Consider the following 23051-nt stretch of genomic DNA (forward strand, 5'->3'; position numbering starts at 1 on the left):
GCTAGAAATGGGAATACTGAAATCTGTATTTAAAAAAAAAAAAAAATTCCTTTTAATTTGTTATTATTTGGTGCAGGCACGAAACATACTACCAATAGAAATACATTGCTTTTAAAATCGTTCTGTGTGAAACGAAAAAAATGGGAAAATCGTGTTGGTGAACACGAATCAATAGATTAATTTTTTGACTATAACACGAAATGCCGTGAGACTGTGTTGGTAAATCGGAAAGCACCAGCAAAGCGCGGTACGATGATAAACGGTTAGGTCTAAGAGTCAAAGCAAGTGTAATAAAAAGTGTCCTGAGACAACAGCACAGCTTCCAGTCAGCCTTCCTGGTATAAACAAATGTTAAAAATGATTATTAGTGATGCAATGTTTTCTCCGGTAATCACTGTTTATGGATTTCGGCGGAAGTGAATGTCAGACTTGAGCTTCCCAAAATGCCGAGGTGATAAAGGTCAGAAAATGGACTCCGAGCTATAACGGCTGTGGAGAGACAAATGCAAACAAGGGCAAAATAAACAACGGTTGATTCTTTAAGCTTTTATTTACAACAGTTATATGTCGCACGTAATCACAGGCTGATCTAAGACATGAGGATTCATCATTAAACAATGTGGAGGAACAGAGGCAAGAGAGAAGATCCATACAGCAGCAGAAATAAATATATTGTTGTGTAAATAAACTGGCTAATCACATTTCCAGTGTTTCATCTCCTCTTCTTCAATCAAGACTCTGACGTCTTCTGCACAGGAATGCTAACTCGTCTAACTTTCTTTTAAAAGGTAACTTGTTATTCCCAATACAAGGGGACAACACTTCAAATGAAATGGGACAATATATTAGTCCTTGGCCTCTCACAAAGTGTACATTTGGATATTCTGGCAAACATATATGGTACTGTAAGCTTTTAGACAGAGTAATTACTTTCATTTTTTTGCCCTCACTACAATGTGTTGCGGCTAGTCAAGCTAGCTAGCATCAGATAGCAAGCTAGCTAGCTACAACATCCCAAACACATCAATTCCTAAAATATTTAACTCACAGGCTGGCTGTACATAATTTAAGTTAGGTAACACATGTACCTATTGTTACCTGAGCCAAGTTATTTTCGTAAACATTACCAAGTAGTCCTTTTTAAATTCACCACGTGTTTCAAATGTGCGGTCTAGGTGAAGTTTGCCCAGTCTAAAGCATTATAATGGAAGTGAAAACAAGCTTTTTAATGGACTGATAACTGAGGAAATGGGTGGCAGAGCATGGCCACCTACATTTAGAGATGGGGCAACACAGATAATAAGATGGTTTACTCCTTTTTGGAGTGTCTAGCACCGTCCCATAACAAATTAGCATTAGCAGAAATTCGATTGTGGGGTTCGCTTCGACGTGAATTCCTGTGTCAAATTTAACACAAATGCAAAAGTCAAACTCCGTCACCACAAGTGAGTCACTGAAGTAAATTCATTTTAGTCTGCCTTTAGAAAAAAGGAGAATCAGGCCAAACAGCCAAACCGTAAAGATGTTAGCCGTATCATTAGCATGATGCTAACGTACGGGCTGATTGTGTGCAGGAGTGTTTCCCCGTCAGTGTTTACTGTAACCTTTTAATGATATTTACATTTGATTCAATGCATAAGAATATAGTATTTACACAGAACTCTAGGAACAACTCTCCTTCCTTCATTAAGACGTGCATTAACGAGCCCTTTAGGCCCCGGCCTGCTGGGGGGGTTCCAGGGCTCGGATGTGGACGCTGGGCAGAGTGAACCAAGCTAAAGGAAGATCTCGTCCAGCGCTGTCGTCCTGAAACTTTATGTTCAGGTAGAAATCTCCGGTGTAGAGGAAGAGCAGCGCGCCCACACACACAGAGCTCTCTTTGGGTTTCACCTGGAGAGGGAACACACGGACAGAAAGGAAACATGAGCAGACCTCTAGGTTAGCGTAGCTTCATTATGAACCTGGAACACAGTGATGCTGCGGCCACACGAGAACGGTAACGCTCGTATCCGCTACAGTTCTCCATCAGATAGACCAGGGGTGTCAAACTCAAGGCCCGTGGGCCAAAACCGGCCCGCGACCTCATTTGATGTGGCCCGCAAGAGCTTGCAAAGAATATAATATACAATACAATTGGTGTAATTGTTGAATGTTTGCCCTGTCACATATGGGGGATTCTTTCATCTGCTTTTGAAACTCTCAAAATTCAAAAGTGAGAACTAAAAAACGCCCTCCTCTGATAAGGTTGTTTTTGATTTAAAGAACACAGGCGTGATATTTTAAAGGAACACACTGTACCCGTGTTTTTGTAGTTTGAACCTATTGGCTGAGCATGATGGGGTACAGGTTTTATTTGAAATGTTTCTCTTGCCTGCCGGACATTTCAATTCAAGTCTTAATTCACATTAAGTTGGAACGTGCTTTACTTCATCAAAGCAAACACTAGGCCTGCCTCCACTGTTCCCTGAGGTGGATGCATGTGTATTCTATAGCCTGAACTGCAATAAAACATCACGTTAGAATCATTTGGAGAGCCGTCATTACGTAACTGAAGCCAACCATAAATCTGAGCAAGCCTGAGGAAGTAATTTAAAACACGATGATGAGCTTTTAAATGCTGTGTACAGTCATGTTCCCTCGTGTTTGTTAACGCTTTCTTAACATGGTGTTTGAAGGACAGCTGAAAGTATTTAGGGGGATGTTTGGGCAGAAATTAAATATAATATTAAAATCTTTATTTACATTTGGTTAGGTTAGCTATGTTTCTACAGTAGCCCAGAATAGACTAATCCAACTCTGGATAAATAAGAATAAATGATTGTATAAACTTATGGTATTACTTTTTATTTTATATTGAATTGACCGTTTTTACTTTAAAACGTAATATGTTTGGTGAGTACTTCTACTTTTACCAGAGTATTTTCAAACACGAGTATCTATATAACTCTTCACCCTTCAGTAAAGGGAACTGAGACCTTCCACACCAACACTATGTGCAATATAAATACATTACCATCATTACAAAACACTCAGCTATATAACATGTGCAATATTATTATTATTAATGTTCGATAAATGACGTGCACTGACCGTGTCGATGTAGAAGGTGTTGGATCCGATGAAGGTCACGGCGTCCTCCAGCTCGTAGTTCTGGACCCCGTTCTGGTAGTCCTGGTACGGGACCACGGTCAGCGCCAGCGGACCCACTGAGTTCTTACTCAGGTTGGTCAGCTGGACCTCCAGAGACACAGCGTCGCCTGATCTACAGTCAGCGACGACATCGCAGTCACACGGCTTCCCGTTCACCAGAACATCTGGAGACAGAGGAAAAGAAAAAGGGATTAGGAGGAGGGGGACGGCTTCATCCCAGAGGCCATAAACACCTTTTGAAAGAACATCCATAACATTCAACTGTCTGCAACTTACAAATTACTTATCTAATATATCATATTCTAATTACTTGTGTATACATGTAGACTCTCCTTTAACAATTGTATCTGTTATTGTGTTGCTCTGTTAGAGGAGCCTGTGACCTCAGATTTTTATCGTCATAACTACACTGTAGCTATGCACACATGACAACAAAAGCCTTGATTCTTGACAGCTGTCTTTGTGTGACGTTCTGTAAAAAGAAATTAGGAGAATTGGGAAGAATTAAGAGCTCTTCAAATCTCATCCCATCTCCATTACATCCGAACCCGACCGTTAATGGCTGATCATTTTAGCTTCTGGAGGACGATCAATACGCTTTGTTTGTCAGAAAATACATTTCACTGACATCAGCGAGAGCTCTGGAGCTGAGGGAATTACACTGAACTCCCTCCGGTTAATCTCATGCATGACTGATTAGTGTTAAAACAGGACGAGATAGTTGAGACACACACACACACACACACACACACACACACACACACACACACACACACACACACACACACACACACACACACACACACACACACACACACACACACACACACACACACACACACACACACACACACACACACACACACACACACACACACACACACACACACACACACACACACACACACACAGTGAGGTAATCAATTGATTTAGATAAATAGATTTCATGAGGAGGGACATTTTAAAGTTTGACACAACAGTTAGTGTGGATATATCAGTCATCTACCAACAGCATTCTTTATAAACATGGCAGCACAATGTTGTCATGTACACGTACACACACACACACACACACACACACACACACACACACACACACACACACACACACACACACACACACACACACACACACACACACACACACACACACACACACACACACACACACACACACACACACACACACACACACACACACACACACACACACATCACTTCAGTGGACATTACATTGACTTACATGCAACCAACACATGCCTAACCCTAACCAAGTCTTCACCCTAAAATGAATGATTTCCCTGGGGACCTCCATTGAGCCTTTGCAGACCATTTACATGCACCAAAACCTACTGTATATAACACACTACAAGAAAGGAGGGGCAACCCGAAAAAGCATAATAGGGCCTATTTAAGAATAATTCGATGACAATAGGTTTGTACATTTACTACATGTATTGAACGCAAGACTTTTAACCTGTGATACAGTCTACTTTGACTTTAGTTTGAAATCTGAGTCTGTATTCCCCCTCTGCTCTCAGCTCTCTCTGTCCTCTCACAACCGCCCCAGGAACTCTGAGTGACTTCAATCCCTCTAATGTGAGGCCCGTCACTCCTGACTCGCCTCCATTTGGCTGAGGTACAGAGGGAGACACCGTGATTTATTTGGAAACTATGAGCTCACTGAACGGCAGCAAGAAAAAAGACTGACTCAAAACACGAGAGGGGGCCCGAAGAGATCACCCGGGTAATGACTCCGTGGAGAATAAAGGTACACACACACGAACACAAGAACACGAACACACACGAACACGAACACACACATGCACGCACGCCGCCAGGGATTTTGGGCCCCATGAAAATATATCACATTGGGCTCGACCACCAGGCCCAGGCCACGCCAACCAAGCACAATTGCTGTAACCACACCTCCAGAACCCAACCCCCTCATTTATGCTTTAAAGAACTCTACCTGTACAGGCTCGCCTCTGTCTTGTAGTCCAATACTAACTGCACAATATTTACTGACACTGAGCGGTGAACATATAACACTGTGCAGACGTGCAACATTCTGCTGCAGTAGAATTCACTATTTGATATAAGACTAACATTCCTGACAATAGACCTCAATAGTCATCTCTTGTGGTGTACATGCCTTTTTAATAACATTTTTCAATGTTACATTCATAAATCTAAATAAATATACCGTAAGTTAAATATACATGACCTCTTAAATTAAAATAAAGTGAACATTAACACCAATATTATCATTTATAAAATGCTATAACAAAATAAATAACATAAGCAGCAGATTTTTTCAATTAAAATATACCAACTACAAAATAAGCGGTTATTAAAGTGTAAATGGACAACAAAACGGAAATGGAAATGGAAAGGCCTGATGGTGGTGCTAAATCAGAGCCTGTTCTCAGTCTTTTTCTCATCATGCGTCTTCTGTGTGATCCAATATCGTTACCATAGCCTTGCCCTTCAACAGTTATTGCGAGCCCTGGCTCAGCCGTAAACTCACCAAGAGCCCAGCGCCTAGCCTTCTTACAGGCTGAGTCACTGATCAAGTCCTTGAAGTCCAGCTTTCTAGCCAACTGGCTTTCAATGGACAGCATGACAAGACTGCAAAGCCTTATGGGGGGACAGGGCTGCTGAGCCTAGAGATGGATCTGTTGGTCCTGGCACCAGGGGAGGGACAACTGATTTAGTATGAATAGCTGCTAAAAATCTACCTGTATTTATTAAATGTGAGCTAAAAGAGGAACGAAATGAAAAACCTCTGAATTGTCTGTGAAGATATTGACAGTACTTAATGTCAGCAAAACATTACAATTATTATTTACAATGGACTAAGCTTAGCTAACAGACTCATTTCCACCATGGACCACCCACCTTTTCTTTTGAAAAACTGGGTGACATACTGTCGCCCTTTAGTCCCTCTCTCCTGTCTTTTCTTTCTTGAAAGCTTGACTTTGTGAATGATTGAGAGATGGCACACACGTAAGTACTAGCACCCCTCCTCACATGCTCCCACTCTCTGCCAGAAAGTGCGGTGCCGCACAGCGTTTGGAGGCAGGACCAAACCATTACATGTAAATAGAGAGGGGTGTACAGAGGCGTCGGATAATTAACTTTTGGCAGAAAAAAAATGAAATGAATCGTAAGTGTAGTGAGTACATTATGAATTTAACGATATATTAATGTTAATTATTGATGATTGATGAAAGGTTACTTAAACATTTTTTCTTAATGTTCTAAAATGTTTTGGGGCCCCTGTCAGTCACGGGCCCTTAGAATCGTCCTAACCTTTCACCCCCTTACGGCGCCCCACACACGAACGGGTTGACAAACGCTTTCTAGAGTCAGGCTCGCAGCTGTGATAAACACTGAGTCAGAGCTGGTGTGCCGATATGTTGCGTGTGGAGAGGAGTAGGAGGAGGGGGACATATCAAATCAAACTTTATTTGTATAGCCCAATATCACAAAACACGTTTGTCTCAGTGGGCTTTACAGATTACAAACTAACAACAACATTGTATATGATGGAGTTACAGCTAAATTAGAGAACAAAGATACAACAAAAGATTCAAATGAACTACCATACAAAGACAATCAAATGAATACCATAAAAGGCCAGCTCTAACTGAAGACTTTGTTAAACATGTAGGTCCTCAACACACGTTTGGACACTCTCTGCCTCTGAAGATAGACAGACCATCAGCAGGAGGGGAAATGATGGCGTGCTGTCATAAAGCCCGGAGAGCTGAAACTACAGGAGGTGACATTCAGATCCACGTCTGTATTAAATACGCACTTCACTCCAGAACCAGCAGGGGCTCGGGGGGGCTTTTTGTCTGATGTCAAATGAAGTGTCACTTCGCTTGTAATACACTTCAGGATTTTTCACGTACATTTTTCCTTTTAAAATGACCTGTTTAAACTAAAACAATATCCACTTTCTTTGCAGTCTGTGGGGTTTTTCTTGTCAATTTAACACTTTCTTTCTTTATTCTTTATTTCGAACAGATTAAAAAATAACAAATAAAAAATAAAAATGTGAAAAACAGAATACGGCATTGTTAAAATACAGTATCTATCCACATTCATGGTAATATCTGTATATTCAAAAAAAAAGAAAAAAAAAAAAAGTCTTCATATTAATAATAATAATAAATCATATGTGTCCGAAAGGGAGCAGGAGGAAGCAAATGCTTATTCACTCCCACCCCTTACTTTATCAATGATTGTCCTTTAAAATCATTATGCAAGTTATTCCTACATACATTTACATTTATACAAACATATACAAACATTTCTCATCTTCAATCACCTCTCTTCAATCTCATAGTTTTTCAAAAAAGTGATTGTAATCGAGATTAAAATACGATTACTTTAATCTCAAAGAACATCAAAGACTTTTTTCACGTACATTTAAAAGTTAAATATGTTTTCTTGGGATACGTCCCTCCTTGCGAGGCTTTGTTTCCATAGTGATACTTTCATGTGTTGACATGTTAGTCATTTTATACCTTCCTCAAAATCATTGCAAAGAAAGTCGGTTTTTTTCCAATTTGAAAGATACCAACGCCACATTACATTCTTACGGGATGCACCCCTTGTGCACCAACATAATCACTCAATGCCGTTTCTTAATTGCATACATTTTTGGTATATAATGGATCAGTTTGCAGATACATAATTCCTCTGTTTTTCTCCTAAATGTTAGATTTTTTTCTTGTTTCTTGACAATTAACCACTTTAATCCCAGATGATATGAATGTTGATTTCCCCTATATGTAAAACTTAAATCTAAAAAGAAACTGAGATTTTCTTGTGATATTACCCCCATCAGGCTCTGTATATATAAATACATTTTCCAATGCAGTAAAAGAGACACAAGTTGATCTGATTCCCCTAAAATTACATTAAAAGTGTATTTATTTGTATTCAATACGTGGATCCCTGTAGAGTACAGTAAATGTTTTTATTGCAGTATATAGCCATAACCCCTCCATCCTAATACATAATGTATCAAGAGGTTATTGCCATGCACAGACTGATTTATACACACACATAGCCGGTGGCAGTGAGCCTATAGTGACACCTAAGCATGAAGATATATTTAGTTTGTTCAAAGTCTTGTTGCTAGGAGATGTGCAAATTATAGATAGCCTACATCGGCTCACACACACACACACACACACACACACACACACACACACACACACACACACACACACACACACACACACACACACACACACACACACACACACACACACACACACACACACACACACACACACACACACACACACACACACACACACACACACACACACACACACACACACACACACACACACAACATTGACTTACATGCAACCAACACATGCCTAACCCTAACCAAGTCTTCACCCTAAAATTCATGATTTCCCTGGGGACCTCCATTGAGCCTTTGCAGACCATTTACATGCACCAAAACCTACTGTATATAACACACTACAAGAAAGGAGGGGCAACCCCAAAAGCATAATAGGGCCTATTTAAGAATAATTCGATGACAATACGTTTGTACATTTACTAGATGTATTGAACGCAAGCCTTTTAACCCGTGATACAGTCTACTTTGTCTTTAGTTTGAAATCTGAGTCTGTATTCCCCCTCTGCTCTGAGCTCTCTCTGTCCTCTCACAACCGCCCCAGGAACTCTGAGTGACTTCAATCCCTCTAATGTGAGGCCCGTCACTCCTGACTCGCCTCCATTTGGCTGAGGTACAGAGGGAGACACCGTGATTTATTTGGAAACTATGAGCTCACTGAACGGCAGCAAGAAAAAAGACTGACTCAAAACACGAGAGGGGGCCCGAAGAGATCACCCGGGTAATGACTCCGTGGAGAATAAAGGTACACACACACGAACACAAGAACACGAACACGAACACACACGAACACACGCACGCACGCACACACGCCGCCAGGGATTTTGGGCCCCATGAAAAGATATCACATTGGGCTCGACCACCAGGCCCAGGCCACGCCAACCAAGCACAATTGCTGTAACCACACCTCCAGAACCCAACCCCCTCATTTATGCTTTAAATAACTCTACCTGTACAGGCTCGCCTCTATCTTGTAGTCCAATACTAACTGCACAATATTTACTGACACTGAGCGGTGAACATATAACACTGTGCAGACATGCAACATTCTGCTGCAGTAGAATTCACTATTTGATATAAGATTACCTGGAGTCAGTGTTTGGTACTCCAACTTCTGGGGGAGGGGGGGGGGGGGGGGAGGGTGCTAGTGGAGTACTCCGTGACCACAGAGCATGAACCTTGTGACCAGCTGTTTTAGCGCAGTTCTCCAGTGAGGGGGGGGGGGCTGGCGTAGTTTTGGCACAATTCGGTTGTACAGACCGACGTTAACAGCAGCCCCGTCTGTGCACGCGGATGATTTAGTCAACTTTGTAACATCCATGGTGTTCCCGGTCGTGACCGCCATAAAGAAAAGGAATTAGTAACTATCTGGATCTCACACACACACACACACACACACACACACACACACACACACACACACACACACACACACACACACACACACACACACACACACACACACACACACACACACACACACACACACACACACACACACACACACACACACACACACACACACACACACACACACACACACACACACACACACACACACACACACTAATTTTAAAGTTTGACACAACTCAGCCATTATGTCACTTTTTAAACACGTAAACCGATATTGGAAACATCGAGGTTTCTGATTGGTCGGGGTTCTCCTTTGGGATTCTCTGCAAACATCTTTGCTTTTCTCCAGAGAGGACACGACAAAACGCTGTAAACATCTGCTGTCTGTTTCCTGTTGGGCAGAGCTGAGAGACGTAGAGCTACTTTCACCAATTATTTCCAGGTTACCTTCACAGTGATTATGGAAAGTGGCTTCATTCAGGAATGTGTCTAGTTTCCTGAAGATAAAAAAGCCCAGTTGTGCTCTCTATTAGTCAAATGTATTACGATATAGGGCTGCTCGATTGTGGCAAAAATCATAATCACGATTATTTTGGTCAATAATTGATATCACGATTATTAAAAACAATTATCCATTTACTTTGAAAACATCCATTTATTGAAGCAGCATGTTTTTAACAGTTGATTACCTTGCACTTTAAGTACAATTCAACTGAAAAATAATAAAAACATTTTTTTTTTTTAAATCAAAAATAATAATCGTTTTATTTCGATTTCGTTGTTTTCGTAATCGTTGCAAGCTAAAATCGTAATCGAGATTAAAACGCGATTAATTGCACAGCCCTAGTACGATAGCAGCCATCTTGGACAGTGACATTTCTGCACATGCAACAGGTACTGAAATGACTGTCTGTGTTGTGACAGGTAAGGGAGAGTCATTTAAATAAAGTAGGCCAATTCAAATGAACTCCATTGACCAGCTGATACAATAACGAGATAAAGACATCAATCATTCATGAAAAATATATAAGGTATGATTCTTAAATGGGCCATTAGGAAGGAGCATTTAAAACTTCTACATGCTTCACTACGTCAGCACATACCGCACGCATCTATTTTATTTAAATCGGCAAATATTGCGTGAATATCTTAACAAGTAATTCACCTGGAGCTGTTTTTGATAAATCACTCAAGCGGTACAATTATCCACATGAAACATTTTTCTTTTTTGTTTCATTTGTAAAAACTGTCATACTTGAAGAAGAAGGATTTTAAAGTCTAGAAGCAAGTCAGGTTTCGCGTAAGGACAATTCAAACAGCTGTTTCCTTTATCCCTCTCTATCCCTTTAGTATTCTTTGTTTTGACATTAGCAATCAATATATAACTATTTCTTATTTTCGATAAAGCATATTAGCTGATTTTGAACTCAGTTTTTATCATCTTGCTGATAAGGCTTAGTTGTAAGAAGCTGACGACCCACGTGCTTAAATTATTCATATCCTTTATAAGGATTTCAATAAACAATCTCAGGCTTACACAAATGACACATCATGCCTGCAATTACAAATGAGAAGAACATAAAAAACATCTGTGGGGGAAACTCCTGAAGCAATGGGGGTCAGGACTCAGAGAGACACGAGGAGAGCTGGAGCTTTGATGGCAAACACTGACGGTTTATTTGGAGCGGATAATTCACAAGACATGTCACGGGCCACGATCTGACCACACGGTTGAGACGCCACAATCAATTCTGAAGACCCCTCCTGTAGCTCCAGGTTTGAACTAGTTCAGAGTGTAATAATCAACATTCTTCAATAGATAGACTAAACAGCTGAGGACACTGAATCCCATTTGTTGTCGCTTATGGCTCGGGGTCATCTACCCCCCGAGTAGGATGTGTTCCAGGTGTCCCACAACAATAACTATCTCTGACCGAGAGCTGCCCGGTCACAAACTGGTAACCACAACAACATGCTAGGGCAGCCCCTCCTTAAGGGAGATAGCGGCTGCTCAAGGTTGGTCAGCTGCGTCAGAGGGCAAAAGGTAAACATGCAGGGCAAATTATCCCCTGACAATTTGAACTGTGATATTTTATTTTTTTCCATTTTAAAAAGAAAATAATTGTGTACTTTTCCTTGAGTGAACATTTTGAATGCAGGACCTTTACGCAGCGTCCACACGGCGGCGTGCGTTGAAGCTTGCTGGCGGGCGTGTCTGAAACTCGACCAACAACCAATCACATGAATGTCCCGCCCCGGACAGACACGCACGCAGTTTGATTGGCTAGAGCTTGTACTGGCATATGATTTGATTGGCTGACGCTTCTGCCGAGGCTTCAAAAGTTGAACATTGCTCAACTTTTGAAGCGAAGCAACGCTCCCACAATGCAGTTGGGCAAAGCGTGACGTCACCCCATTCAAAGTGAACGGGCAGAAGCGTTGAAGCTTCAATGCATGCCGCCGTGTGGACGGGCCGTTACTCATGAGTTAATCTTCACTGTGGTGTTGCTGAACGTTTGAAAGAACATCCATAACATTCATCTGTCTGCAACTTACACATTATTGATCTAATATATCATATTCCAATGACTTGTATATAGACTCTCCTTCAACTATTTCCATTCTATTTTATTTGTATTACTTGCTCTATTTCAGTGCTTCTCAACTGGTCAGGCCTCGGGACCCACTTTTTACTTGGTCAATAAATCGCGACCCAACATTTTGAAGCACTCAAATCTATTCAACAAAAAATTGTGCTGTAATATATACGCTTTTCAGCTTACAATATTAATGAAAGTGAAGTACAGTGCATATATCCCTTATATCCCTTCACAGAACTAAAGTATGCTTTTAAAAAAGGTTTCATGAGACGATGGAATCAAAGCTGAACTGTATAAAAAGGCACACATGCTGAAAACCCAACCCCAGCAGGGGGTCTGGGGGGATTCTCCCCCAGGAGATTTTTAGAAATACTAACATAAACTATGCATTCTGGTACACTCTGAGAAGAAAATAAATGAATCTATTACAACCCGACATATTAATAATATTTTATGCCATTGTTTGTTTTTCACTTTGTTCTGACATCTTTCTGAAGAGTAAAGAGGAGAGAGTCTGTGTGACTTACTTTAAATTGTGGGTAAGGGTAGATAGCCCCCATTGTTCTGTGACCTGTCAATCATCAAACCGGGGGTCATATTTCATTATGTGTTCATTTTGATCTGAAGTTCTCCGTGGGGACTTCCGGCAACAATCTTGAGTCTGATTGCCCAGAAGACTCGAAAAAAACATCAGCAAAGATATTTTTTATTGAGAAGATGATCACAGAAGTTTTCAAAACCGCTTATGGTCTGCGGTACTTCCAGTCCAACAACGACTGCATGCACAGCGTTAGAAAATCGGGCCTTCAAAATACAAGTTTGACTTTTCCCCCCAAAAAAAGGAATTCCAAATTTTTTTTCTTCACTCACACATACGCGACCCAATCGAAACGGGTCCGTGACCCACTTTTGGGCCGCGACCCACCAGTTGAGAACCACTGCTCTATTTGATCTGTTTAATTGTGTTGCACTGTTGGAGGAGCCTAAGATTTCCATTGATACATCTACACTGTAGCTAGTATGTACGAATGACAATAACAGCCTTGATTCTTGCTTTTACCTAAGTATAGCCTCTGATTACCTCATCCTTTACTGATGTTGCATAACGCGTGTGTGCAGCTGTGTTTTTCCCAGATGTTGCTGCCGAGTCTGCAGAGGCAAAGCGCTGCGGCAGGCGTCGCCACAGCAACCAGGAGAGAAACAGAGAGAGAGACACCAGCTCCTCCCTCCTGAGAGAGTTTCAAAACCACGGCTCAGAGATGAAACAATCCTTTCTCTCCGCTGTCACCCGCCAAGACAGAAATGACGAGCGTCACGCGCAGATTTGTCAGTGTTTACAAGATTATGCACGTGAAACACACCGGGTGTGGATGGAAGGAGCTTATTAAGATACACCCATCACACACACACACACACACACACACACACACACACACACACACACACACACACACACACACACACACACACACACACACACACACACACACACACACACACACACACACACACACACACACACACACACACACACACACACACACACACACACACACACACACACACACACACACACACACCTCGTGCAGTATTACATTTCTGAAGTGTGTGTAGGAAACGCTCATCGTACAAAGGGGGGGCTGCCTAACTGATTACATAACCAACATAGTATTATTAAGTGTGTGTGTGTGTGTGTGTGTGTGTGTGTGTGTGTGTGTGTGTGTGTGTGTGTGTGTTAAGAAGAGCAACTGAGGTTTTTACAGCAGCAAGGTCTTTGAAAGGCATTTGTTTTTGTATATATGGAAATGTGCCAATATGACTGTTGCATAACTTTGCTCCTGTGCATTAGAAAGTAAATGAAATTCTTATTTAATTAAATAAACCGGAGCATGCATTTTAAAGTATTATGTCCAACAATTGTTAACGGGTAAGTACATTTTGTAGATATTGTTAGAAATCTGAATAAATCACACCTTAGTACGATTCGTCAAAAAAACCAAACAAAGCAGGATATTGCCTCGGAGAATAAAAAGTGAGGAAATGAGAAATGAAGCCGCTGAATCTTTACACACCCACATTGTGTCGAGCAAAGAACATTCTGACTCTGCGAAAAGGAAAGAAAAATGGACCAGGAGGAACCATTAATCATTCCCAATGTGTTCAAATGCAAAGGAACATCCTTTACTTTAATAATCCTTCACCTTGACAAATAACTCAATATGAGACCAACGGGCACATTAGTGTATTCTTGTAGCTCCAAAGACAACATGTTGACGATCAATGGGCTCCAACTGAACCTTTGTTTAGCTCGGTTGCAAAGACCAAGACGGAAAATTAACAGAAGAACCTATTCAACACCGGGAAAAAAGACTGTGGTTAGAAACCTGGATTACACAAATGTAAGATATTTTGACGTTGTTGGACGACTATACGGGAAACATTAGCTGCCTTTAGCGTTAGCTTTTTACCCGCGACTAGCGACGGCATTCACGCTTCAGAAATCCTATAGTGATGTTAATATGTGGAGATTATCCTGTTGAACCAAATGTGTAAGTATCATTCATGTATTTGCCACAGATCTTATTTTCTGCTAACTGTTTTTTTTGCTAACTAACTGTATTAACAACCGGCTAAAATGTAGCTTCTCTGAACGTATGTGTTATGTGATAAATGTACAAAAATCAATAAATACATTTTTAAAACAAAAAATGTAGCTTCTCCTTTTATAAAAACAGAAAAAACCAAACATGATTTCCATTGCCAGAAAGGAGCCTATGATAACCGTCCTCCAGGTGAACCGTCCTCCAGTGTCTCTTCCTCCAGGATGAGCATCACCAAAGTGTGGTGTCACCAGGGTCTAACAGGGTCACTGATGGATGCTTCCATGAAGGATGTGCTTTAAAAAAAGGGTTGAAGTCTAAAAATAACCTGTCCGCCTCTGATTTCCCCTGAGCCATCTCGGCCCCTTTTATAATTATCCTCTCACTTATATCTGTTTTCCTTCAACACACCTTTAAAACTGTCCATCTGCTTTGACAACAAGGAGCCAGGAACAGGTTGGATGTTCTCCCGCTCACTGGATGTGACATTTATCAGTTTGGACCAGGAGCCTTATGCACATTTTGAACTGAGCTAATTCTGGACTGCTCTGTAGCAACATACATACGCAGTCTAATAGATAGTAAATTGGCGAAGCGATATAAACCGAGCAGATTCAATTTCTCCCGTTGCAAAAGGTTGGTACTGTCCCATCTGTGCGTTGATTTGGAATCCAACATTGACTGTTTAATTATTTCACTGGACATATTTAGAAAGCTTCACCCCTAACAGGCCGACATGCTCTGGTTTCCATCAGCAGCCTGTGGCAGGACGATTGGCTGGTGAAGGGTTATGAGCTCGGTTGAATAACATTGGCTCATCTCCACACAGGACACCTAGCTTCCAGGGAACACACTCATCATGAGCACAGGAGCTGCCGCATTACTCATCCAAACATTCAACAGCGCTTGCATTCGCCACTGCCGGCTACGTGACTTGTGTTGACTCAAATAACACTTCTCTCTACCTTTTTCCACCTTTCGTTCTCCCGCACTATTTCCCTCTTCAGGAACATGGCTGGTTTTGAGAGTCGTGCTCAAGGTAATCATTGTTTAGCGTCCTTAACCTTCACTTGTAGCCGCACTCAGCCAGGCTTTCAAAAGCAGGCAGAATACTGTGAGGATTCAGGGATAATATGAACACTTATTGTAAGACTACGACAAGGAGGCTCTTAGGGGGATCTCAATGGATCTCAAGGGTCTCTTGCATGAGTGCGGATAGGGAAATAAATAATAAATACAAATAAATAATGGAAAATCTGGGTCTTTAAAGGTATATCGACGATGTGTTGCAAGCTGCCTACAGCAACAGTTGCTGTACTAATAGATGCCTATACGTAGGACAAAGGAAAAGTATTTCCCCCAGGACAAAACACGAACAGATACTACAGTACCAAAGGACATGTAGGTGGTAACGTCAGTGTGCTTCAAACTAAAAGCTTGTTGGATCATAAAAACCCACTTTCTCTCCCCACCTTTTCCACGTTGGAATTGCATTTGACAATTCTTGTACCTTTGACAAGATAGAGTCTGACAAGGACGCCCACTTTACAAGGCTGTAAGAAACAGTCAAAAGGAAGCATGCTAAACTCACATTTCTCTCTTGCCTTATTTTTTTAATTCTTCATTTCTTTCCCTTCAAAGAAAGGGTAAATGATTTTCAAGAGACACTGATTGAAAGTGCATTGTTCTGCTGAAATGTGGTACATACTATGAGTCCTACATACTAGACTCAAAATACTAGTTGGTATATCGCTGTGTTAATAATAGGTCATAAGTACTTTGTAGCACATACTATGTCCTAAATAAGTAAGGGGTAATGTGCTGCGATGCGGACATTATGGGGAAAATAACACCGACAGGCTGATCAGGAGCCCGACGCAAAGCGGAGGGATCTAGATCGGCATGAAGGTGTTCTTTTCCCCATAATGACCAAGTCACTGCACATTATCCCGCTTATTACATGGCCACATTCTCAACAAAGTAACGTTATGACTCGCAATATTAATTGAAATGCTTTTATGGATTTAGAAAATGATTTTATTGATTAAAAAAATTGTTGTATTGATTTAAATTGACATGCATCCGCTAAGAAAAATAGTCCGTTGTTACTGTTTGAACTAACGTAGCAACGGCAGGAACTGCTTCGATAGGTTGCTTTGAGGAGCTTTTTGATTACAGATTTGAAAACATTGCTGCTTGCTTTAAAAGTAGCACAATTCATTATGTCAAACCTTGGAGAGTATCTAGATATCCCTGCCCTAATGCCAAAGTAACTGGCAACTGAATATGTGTCGCCGTTTGATGTCTATGTCTGGACCGCTGCGTAAAAAGGAGGATTTCTGCCCGTTACTTCTCCGCTGCTTTCTTGTCGCTCTTGTCTTTTCAGTTAGAAATCGGCCAAACTGTATACAGTTAAATCGAACGGACTTGTTTGTGCAGATGTGAGCGTCCTTAACAACGGTCAATAAGTGCTTGACAGCGGTCTGTCTGTTCGGTATTAACAACGTGTCACGTGTTCTGAATTGACCAATCAGAATCGAGTATTCAACTAAGCCATGTAATAATAGCTTGTAAACACTATGTAGTACATACAATGTTCTACATAATAAGTCATGCACACTTTGTAGCACATACTATGTTCTACCTACTAGATTGTACATACTATGTCCTATACACTTGGCTGTATATACTATCAAGTACATACAATCGGATACTTAATAGGTCATATAGTGCATACTGTGTCCTATACAAACTTGGTTGTACTATGTTGTACATAATATTTTGTACTGGACATACCGCGTCCTACAACTTGCATACCATGTTGACATACTAACTCTTGCATACTATGTAGTATTCACTACGTTGTAGACACAATGTTGAACAAACTACCGCCTAAATACTACGCCGTATATTTTACCGCATACATACTGGGTCATACATGCTATGTAGTACATACTAGAACTCTCACAACAGCCTTTAATCTCCAGCAGCACTAATGATTCATTCTTATGTTTATTTAAACAGTCAATTAACCTCCTAATCAAGTGTCCATGATTGAATCATTCAGCCACATAACTAAGTGTTGAATGTTTTAATGGGCAGCAATGTAAAATACGCTGACTTTCTACCTCTAAATGTGTTGAGTATTATATTGTATCTGCTTTAGATGGATAAAGTTGTTCCCTATAGAGTGGAGAAAGAAGCATGCGATATATGTAGCAGACACATACTTCACACTTCTGCATGAAAAGCCACCTGGACTTCACCTGGAGCATTTTGTTTACTGAACTGTGAACTGACCAGGGAAAAGAAAACACTGTAAGCCTATATCTTTGCCATATAGCAACTTCCCAAAATAGAACGAATCAATAGTGTGGGGGAGCAGAGTGTGGTGGCTGGGTGCCATTACACTTTAATGGCCCCATACTGAGATGCAAGACTTTGCTCTGGGCTTCCTGCGGTGCAGTCATATCGTTCCTAAATCCTTTTCTTTTTCCAAACCATACCTACATTTTGAATATGTTTTTCAGAGCTGTGGAAAGCCGATTATATCTTTATAAGCTCTGCTGTAAACGTGAGATTCTTCAGGTGCTAAAGCCATATATAAAGAGAACATCTGTGGATGGGTTAGTTGCATTTATTCCAGGACTCAAACTTAAACCTTCACTTTAATATAATTTGTGTTTGTATATGATATCCTACTAGGGCTGCTCAATTAATCATATTTTAATCGCAATTACGATTATGGCTTGCAACGATTACGAAAACAACCTAATAAAAAAACCCGATTATTTTTGTAATATTATTATAACTTTTTTTTTTTTTTTAAATTACTTTTTTTTACTACTTAAAGTTCAGGGTAATGTTAAAAGCATACTGTTCAAATTTTTTTTCTCCAATAAATTGATGTTTTCAAAGTAAATGGATAATCGTTTTTAATAATCGTGATATCAATTATATACCTATATCCTACTTCACTTGAAGTTGGGTTTGAAGTTAGTAAAACAGTAATTATCGTTGCATTTCTTCCTTATCACATCATGTTCTTTTGTTATATCAAATTGACTTATGGTCTCTTCTCCCTTTTTGTTCTTGACCTGCTCCCAGATCAGCTGCCACAGCGCATCCAAACCCAGAAACAGAAATGAAACAGCCTTACAGCACTTGATGGAAAATGACAGACTAATGGTAACGATTGAACCGTGTTACGAACAAGCCAATAATGATATATAGTCCCCCCCTATCTTATGGTGTATCTATGGTAAACAGTCATTGTGTACTTTATTGCATGTCTCTCCATTTTGTTTGTACATTGGCTGTAACACTACATAAAGTGAAAATGTAAACAGAACATTCATTGTCAAACTGTTTTACTCTGATTCAGACACAGTGCACATTGGTTTAGATTCTCGTGTTTTCGAATCTAATAAATGGTGAATTACAGCACCAAGGGAGCAGGAGCTCAGAGAGTGAATACACATGCTATACAGAGATGCTGTATGAGAAACAAATGTGAGTTTGGAAAATTGCACAATATAAATGTATTCTAGTAGACCTCAACAATGGAATTATGATTAGTAGAAATGACCATGACATGGGACCTTTAAGTCTTTGTTATAAGTAGGGGTGTAACGGTACAAATACGGAAATTATTCGGTACAATCGATTTTTGGGAACATTTTGGTTTCGCAGTTACGTACAAGGATGACGGACAAAGACAGGTGGACCGAACCAAAGCTGTTTGTCGCCATTGTTCAACTAAAATTGGTTACGCGGCTGGCAATACATCAAACTTGCTCACTCATTTGAAAAGGTATCACCCGAACGTGAATATCACCGGTACCAAAAGAAAAAAAGACTGAAGTGCAAACCCAACTCCCGCTCGCATTTAAGCCTCCACCACTCGCAAAAAGTTCAGACCGAGCCAAAGCTATTACAAACGCCAAATATCCTTATGTTGCCATGTTAGCAAAGCGCTACCTGGCTGAATCTGCTACCTCTGTCCCTAGAGAGGGTGTTCTCCACAGCAGGAGACATTGTTAGTGCCAGCAGATCTGCCCTTTCGGCAAGCAATGTGGACAAGTTCATCTTTCTTTAAAAAAACATGAAAATACAATGACAAGCAAGTCCTAATGTCAAACTGGCTGCTTAGGTACGAGTACAGTACAGTTCAAATACAGATTATTTCAGTTCATCGAAATGCTGCACCTTAATCTTGATTTTATTATATTTTGTATTTATTTGACATTATTCACAGTTTAATAATTAAAAAACCCCCAAAAATATTTTATGTTTTGTGATCATTTTTTCTGCTGTACCGAAAACGTACCGAACTGAACCGTGACCAAAAAACCGAGGTACGTACCGAACCGAAATGTTTGTGAACCGTTCCACCCCTAGTTATAAGTAATGGTTTGGATCTCAGTGACAAACAACCATAGACACATTATAGATTTATGTAGAGATATATATATATATTAGGGCTGTCAAACGATTACAATTTTTAATCAGATTAATCACAAATTAAAAATGAATTAATCATGATTAATCACCATTCGAACTATGTCCAAAATATGCCATTTCTTTATGTATATTGTTGTGGGAATGGAAAGATAAATGAAAGAAGGCGGATATATCCATTTAACATACAGTATGTTTATTATAACATTGTTCTGTGTGTCAAAATGAAAGACAGCCCACACACCTATCAATAATCAAACCGTGGGGTCTTATTTCATTACGTGTTGATTTCTATCAACACAGGGGGGGGGGGGGGGGGGGACTTTATTTAGCTTACTTTAACATAATTTTTCATGGTGGGGCTAAGCCATTTCTTGGTATGGGTGTAGCCTACCCCAGCCATACCGCGCTGCCACTGGTGGGATGTATGGGACGGGCCATTCTGCACATGCGTTAAATGCGTTAAATATTTGAACGCAATTAATTCAAAAAATTAACTACCGCCGTTAATGCGATCATTTTGACGGCATTAATATATATATATAAATGTGTAACTAAATGTAAAAGGTTATTTGCTTGCGATGTAACAATAGCATTGGTCGCATGTAAAGGAAACAACAGTCCTTTAATACTTTGATGTTTCTTGCTTTCCTTCAAGATAAAATCAATGTATATCCCATCAAAAAAAGCACATGATTTCGATTCAAAACTCAATGCTCATTTAGATGACATCCGAGAGAGATGGATAACAAAATGATGTTCAGGATTATCATTGTGTTCACTCAAGAGGATGGTCTACTGTTGTTGTATGGGAGGATTTATGGTGCTTTGTAGGTAATTTCCTCTGAACTCTGAATGCATTTATGTATGAAATGGACAACTCCAGGGCTTTTGGAGTACTTGAAATGCAGAGCCCGCAGTCAGCACCTGAGCTTTATGTGATGGACATGAAACAGCTGCTTGAACTTAAAAAAAGAAGAAGTCATAAGCATGATAAAAATGTATTCCAAAACTCAATGTATCTTCCTTGCAATAATACGAATGTTTGAAAATGCACTTGGGCAGTAGGAAACAAGTCATTCTCACAGTCTGTTTAGTCATTTGTACTGAGCTGTGCTTTTCTAAATGGCTTTCCTCCCTGTTTAAAATGTGTCACCATTTGTTGAAGTGACCACATCTAAAACACAACGATAGGTCATTTACAAATATATCGCATTTTCAAAAATGGGACGTATGCATGGAGGGAAAGCCCCAAAATAATGCAAAGTCGAAAGAAAAAAAATGGTTACAAATATTAGGTATCTTAAGACTTTTTATGCATCTGGAAGGAGGTCCAACATTTGAATGAAGGATAGAATTTTTTTTACAGAAGAATTTGAATATATTTCGTTTTTTGAAGATTTTTGGTCTTGAACATGGTGGCACTAGAAAGGCCAAAACCTTGCATTTCATCCCCTGGGAACCATGAACGTCTGTACAAAAAGTTATGGCAATACATCAAATATCTCTTGATATATTTAAATCAGAAAAAGCCAAATAACCAGTCTAAAATAAAGGCTGTCCATTGAGCCATGCTGCTACTTTCGCTTAAAAAATACAATTAAGCAAGTTCCCATTAATGCAGCTACACTTTTGAAACTGAAGCCAGTACTTTCTGCATATATTTACAAGAGAATCTGCCCTTGTGCTGCTTTAATTTTGTGGACTTATTGTTTCAGGAGTGCTGCTGCATTTTGAATTCCCTCACCTAACTCCAAAGTAAACATGCCTACATCAGCAGCAGCATATTAGCTATGGTTTATGTCGACCCTTTCTTATCTGCTTCCCTTCTCACACATTCACCTGTAACCAATCAACATTAAACTGTATCTCTCTAAATGTAATTTACGGGCACTTGGCCTCAATCAGGCAGATTTAGGATTAATGTCAGAATTATTTACGGCTAATCAGGATCACAGCTAGATGCTTGAGGAGGAACAATAACATTACTGAGAGAGAGAGATTAGTAGAAAAAAAACAGCTCGTTAAAAAAAAAGGGGCTCACATGATAAATAGATGCAGTAGTGACTAATGACCTTTCAAACAATACCAACTTCTGCTGAATCTTAAAAAAGGATATGATAAATGCTGAGGAAAAGTTACAACTATTAGTAAGAGACTTTGTGTTATTTCGTACTTCCATATTCCCATGGAGGATTGTACGAGTTTACGGAGCGGTTCAGAAGCTACTGGTCCGTGTCTGATCCGAGTTGGACGGAGCAATCAAAGGCAAATCTCTATTAATCGCATATGGATGGAAAATAATTGAGGCTATCTTCCCCCCCGGCAGACGTCGATAGCCTGGGTGTTGAAGCAGGAAAACACCCGCGGCAATAAATCTGATCTGATAGTCCAGTGTGCTGATGTGAGGACAACCAGAACAGATATTTTCACGCTCAGGGAACATATCGCAGAGCTGTCAAACGCATCTTTTCTGAGTTTTTATTAGAATAAAAGATAATCCTGTGCAAAGAAAACCTCTGCCTTATCTGATCTACTGTATAAAAGGAGAAGCTGATTTATCTGAGGCCATTTTTAAAAGAATCAGGTCATGATATCAGCCTACGGACACTATTGTTTTTTTAGAAAGTTTTGTTTAGAAACCAAATGCATATCTTTGAGGAAAGGTGGGAAAACGTGTCTGATGACAAGCAATGGCTTGGATTGGAGTTTGGGAGA

At 40.1% G+C, this 23051-nt stretch overlaps 1 protein-coding gene across 1 annotated transcript in view; it reads right to left on the bottom strand.

The window, feature by feature from the left end:
* Positions 1-531: 531 nt before the first annotated feature.
* trappc9 (trafficking protein particle complex subunit 9) overlaps positions 532-23051 on the bottom strand; it is a 107027-nt gene continuing 84507 nt past the window's right edge. Inside the window, exons 4-5 of the mRNA XM_079653437.1 lie at positions 3091-3314; positions 532-1890 (exon numbers count right to left, since the gene is read on the bottom strand). Coding sequence (XP_079509563.1) covers positions 1711-1890; positions 3091-3314 — 404 coding nt within the window. The 3' untranslated portion in view covers positions 532-1710. The remainder of the gene's footprint in view (positions 1891-3090; positions 3315-23051) is intronic.

Source organism: Notothenia rossii, assembly GCF_949606895.1.
Source record: "Notothenia rossii genome assembly, chromosome: 10".
NCBI lineage: Eukaryota > Metazoa > Chordata > Actinopteri > Perciformes > Nototheniidae > Notothenia > Notothenia rossii.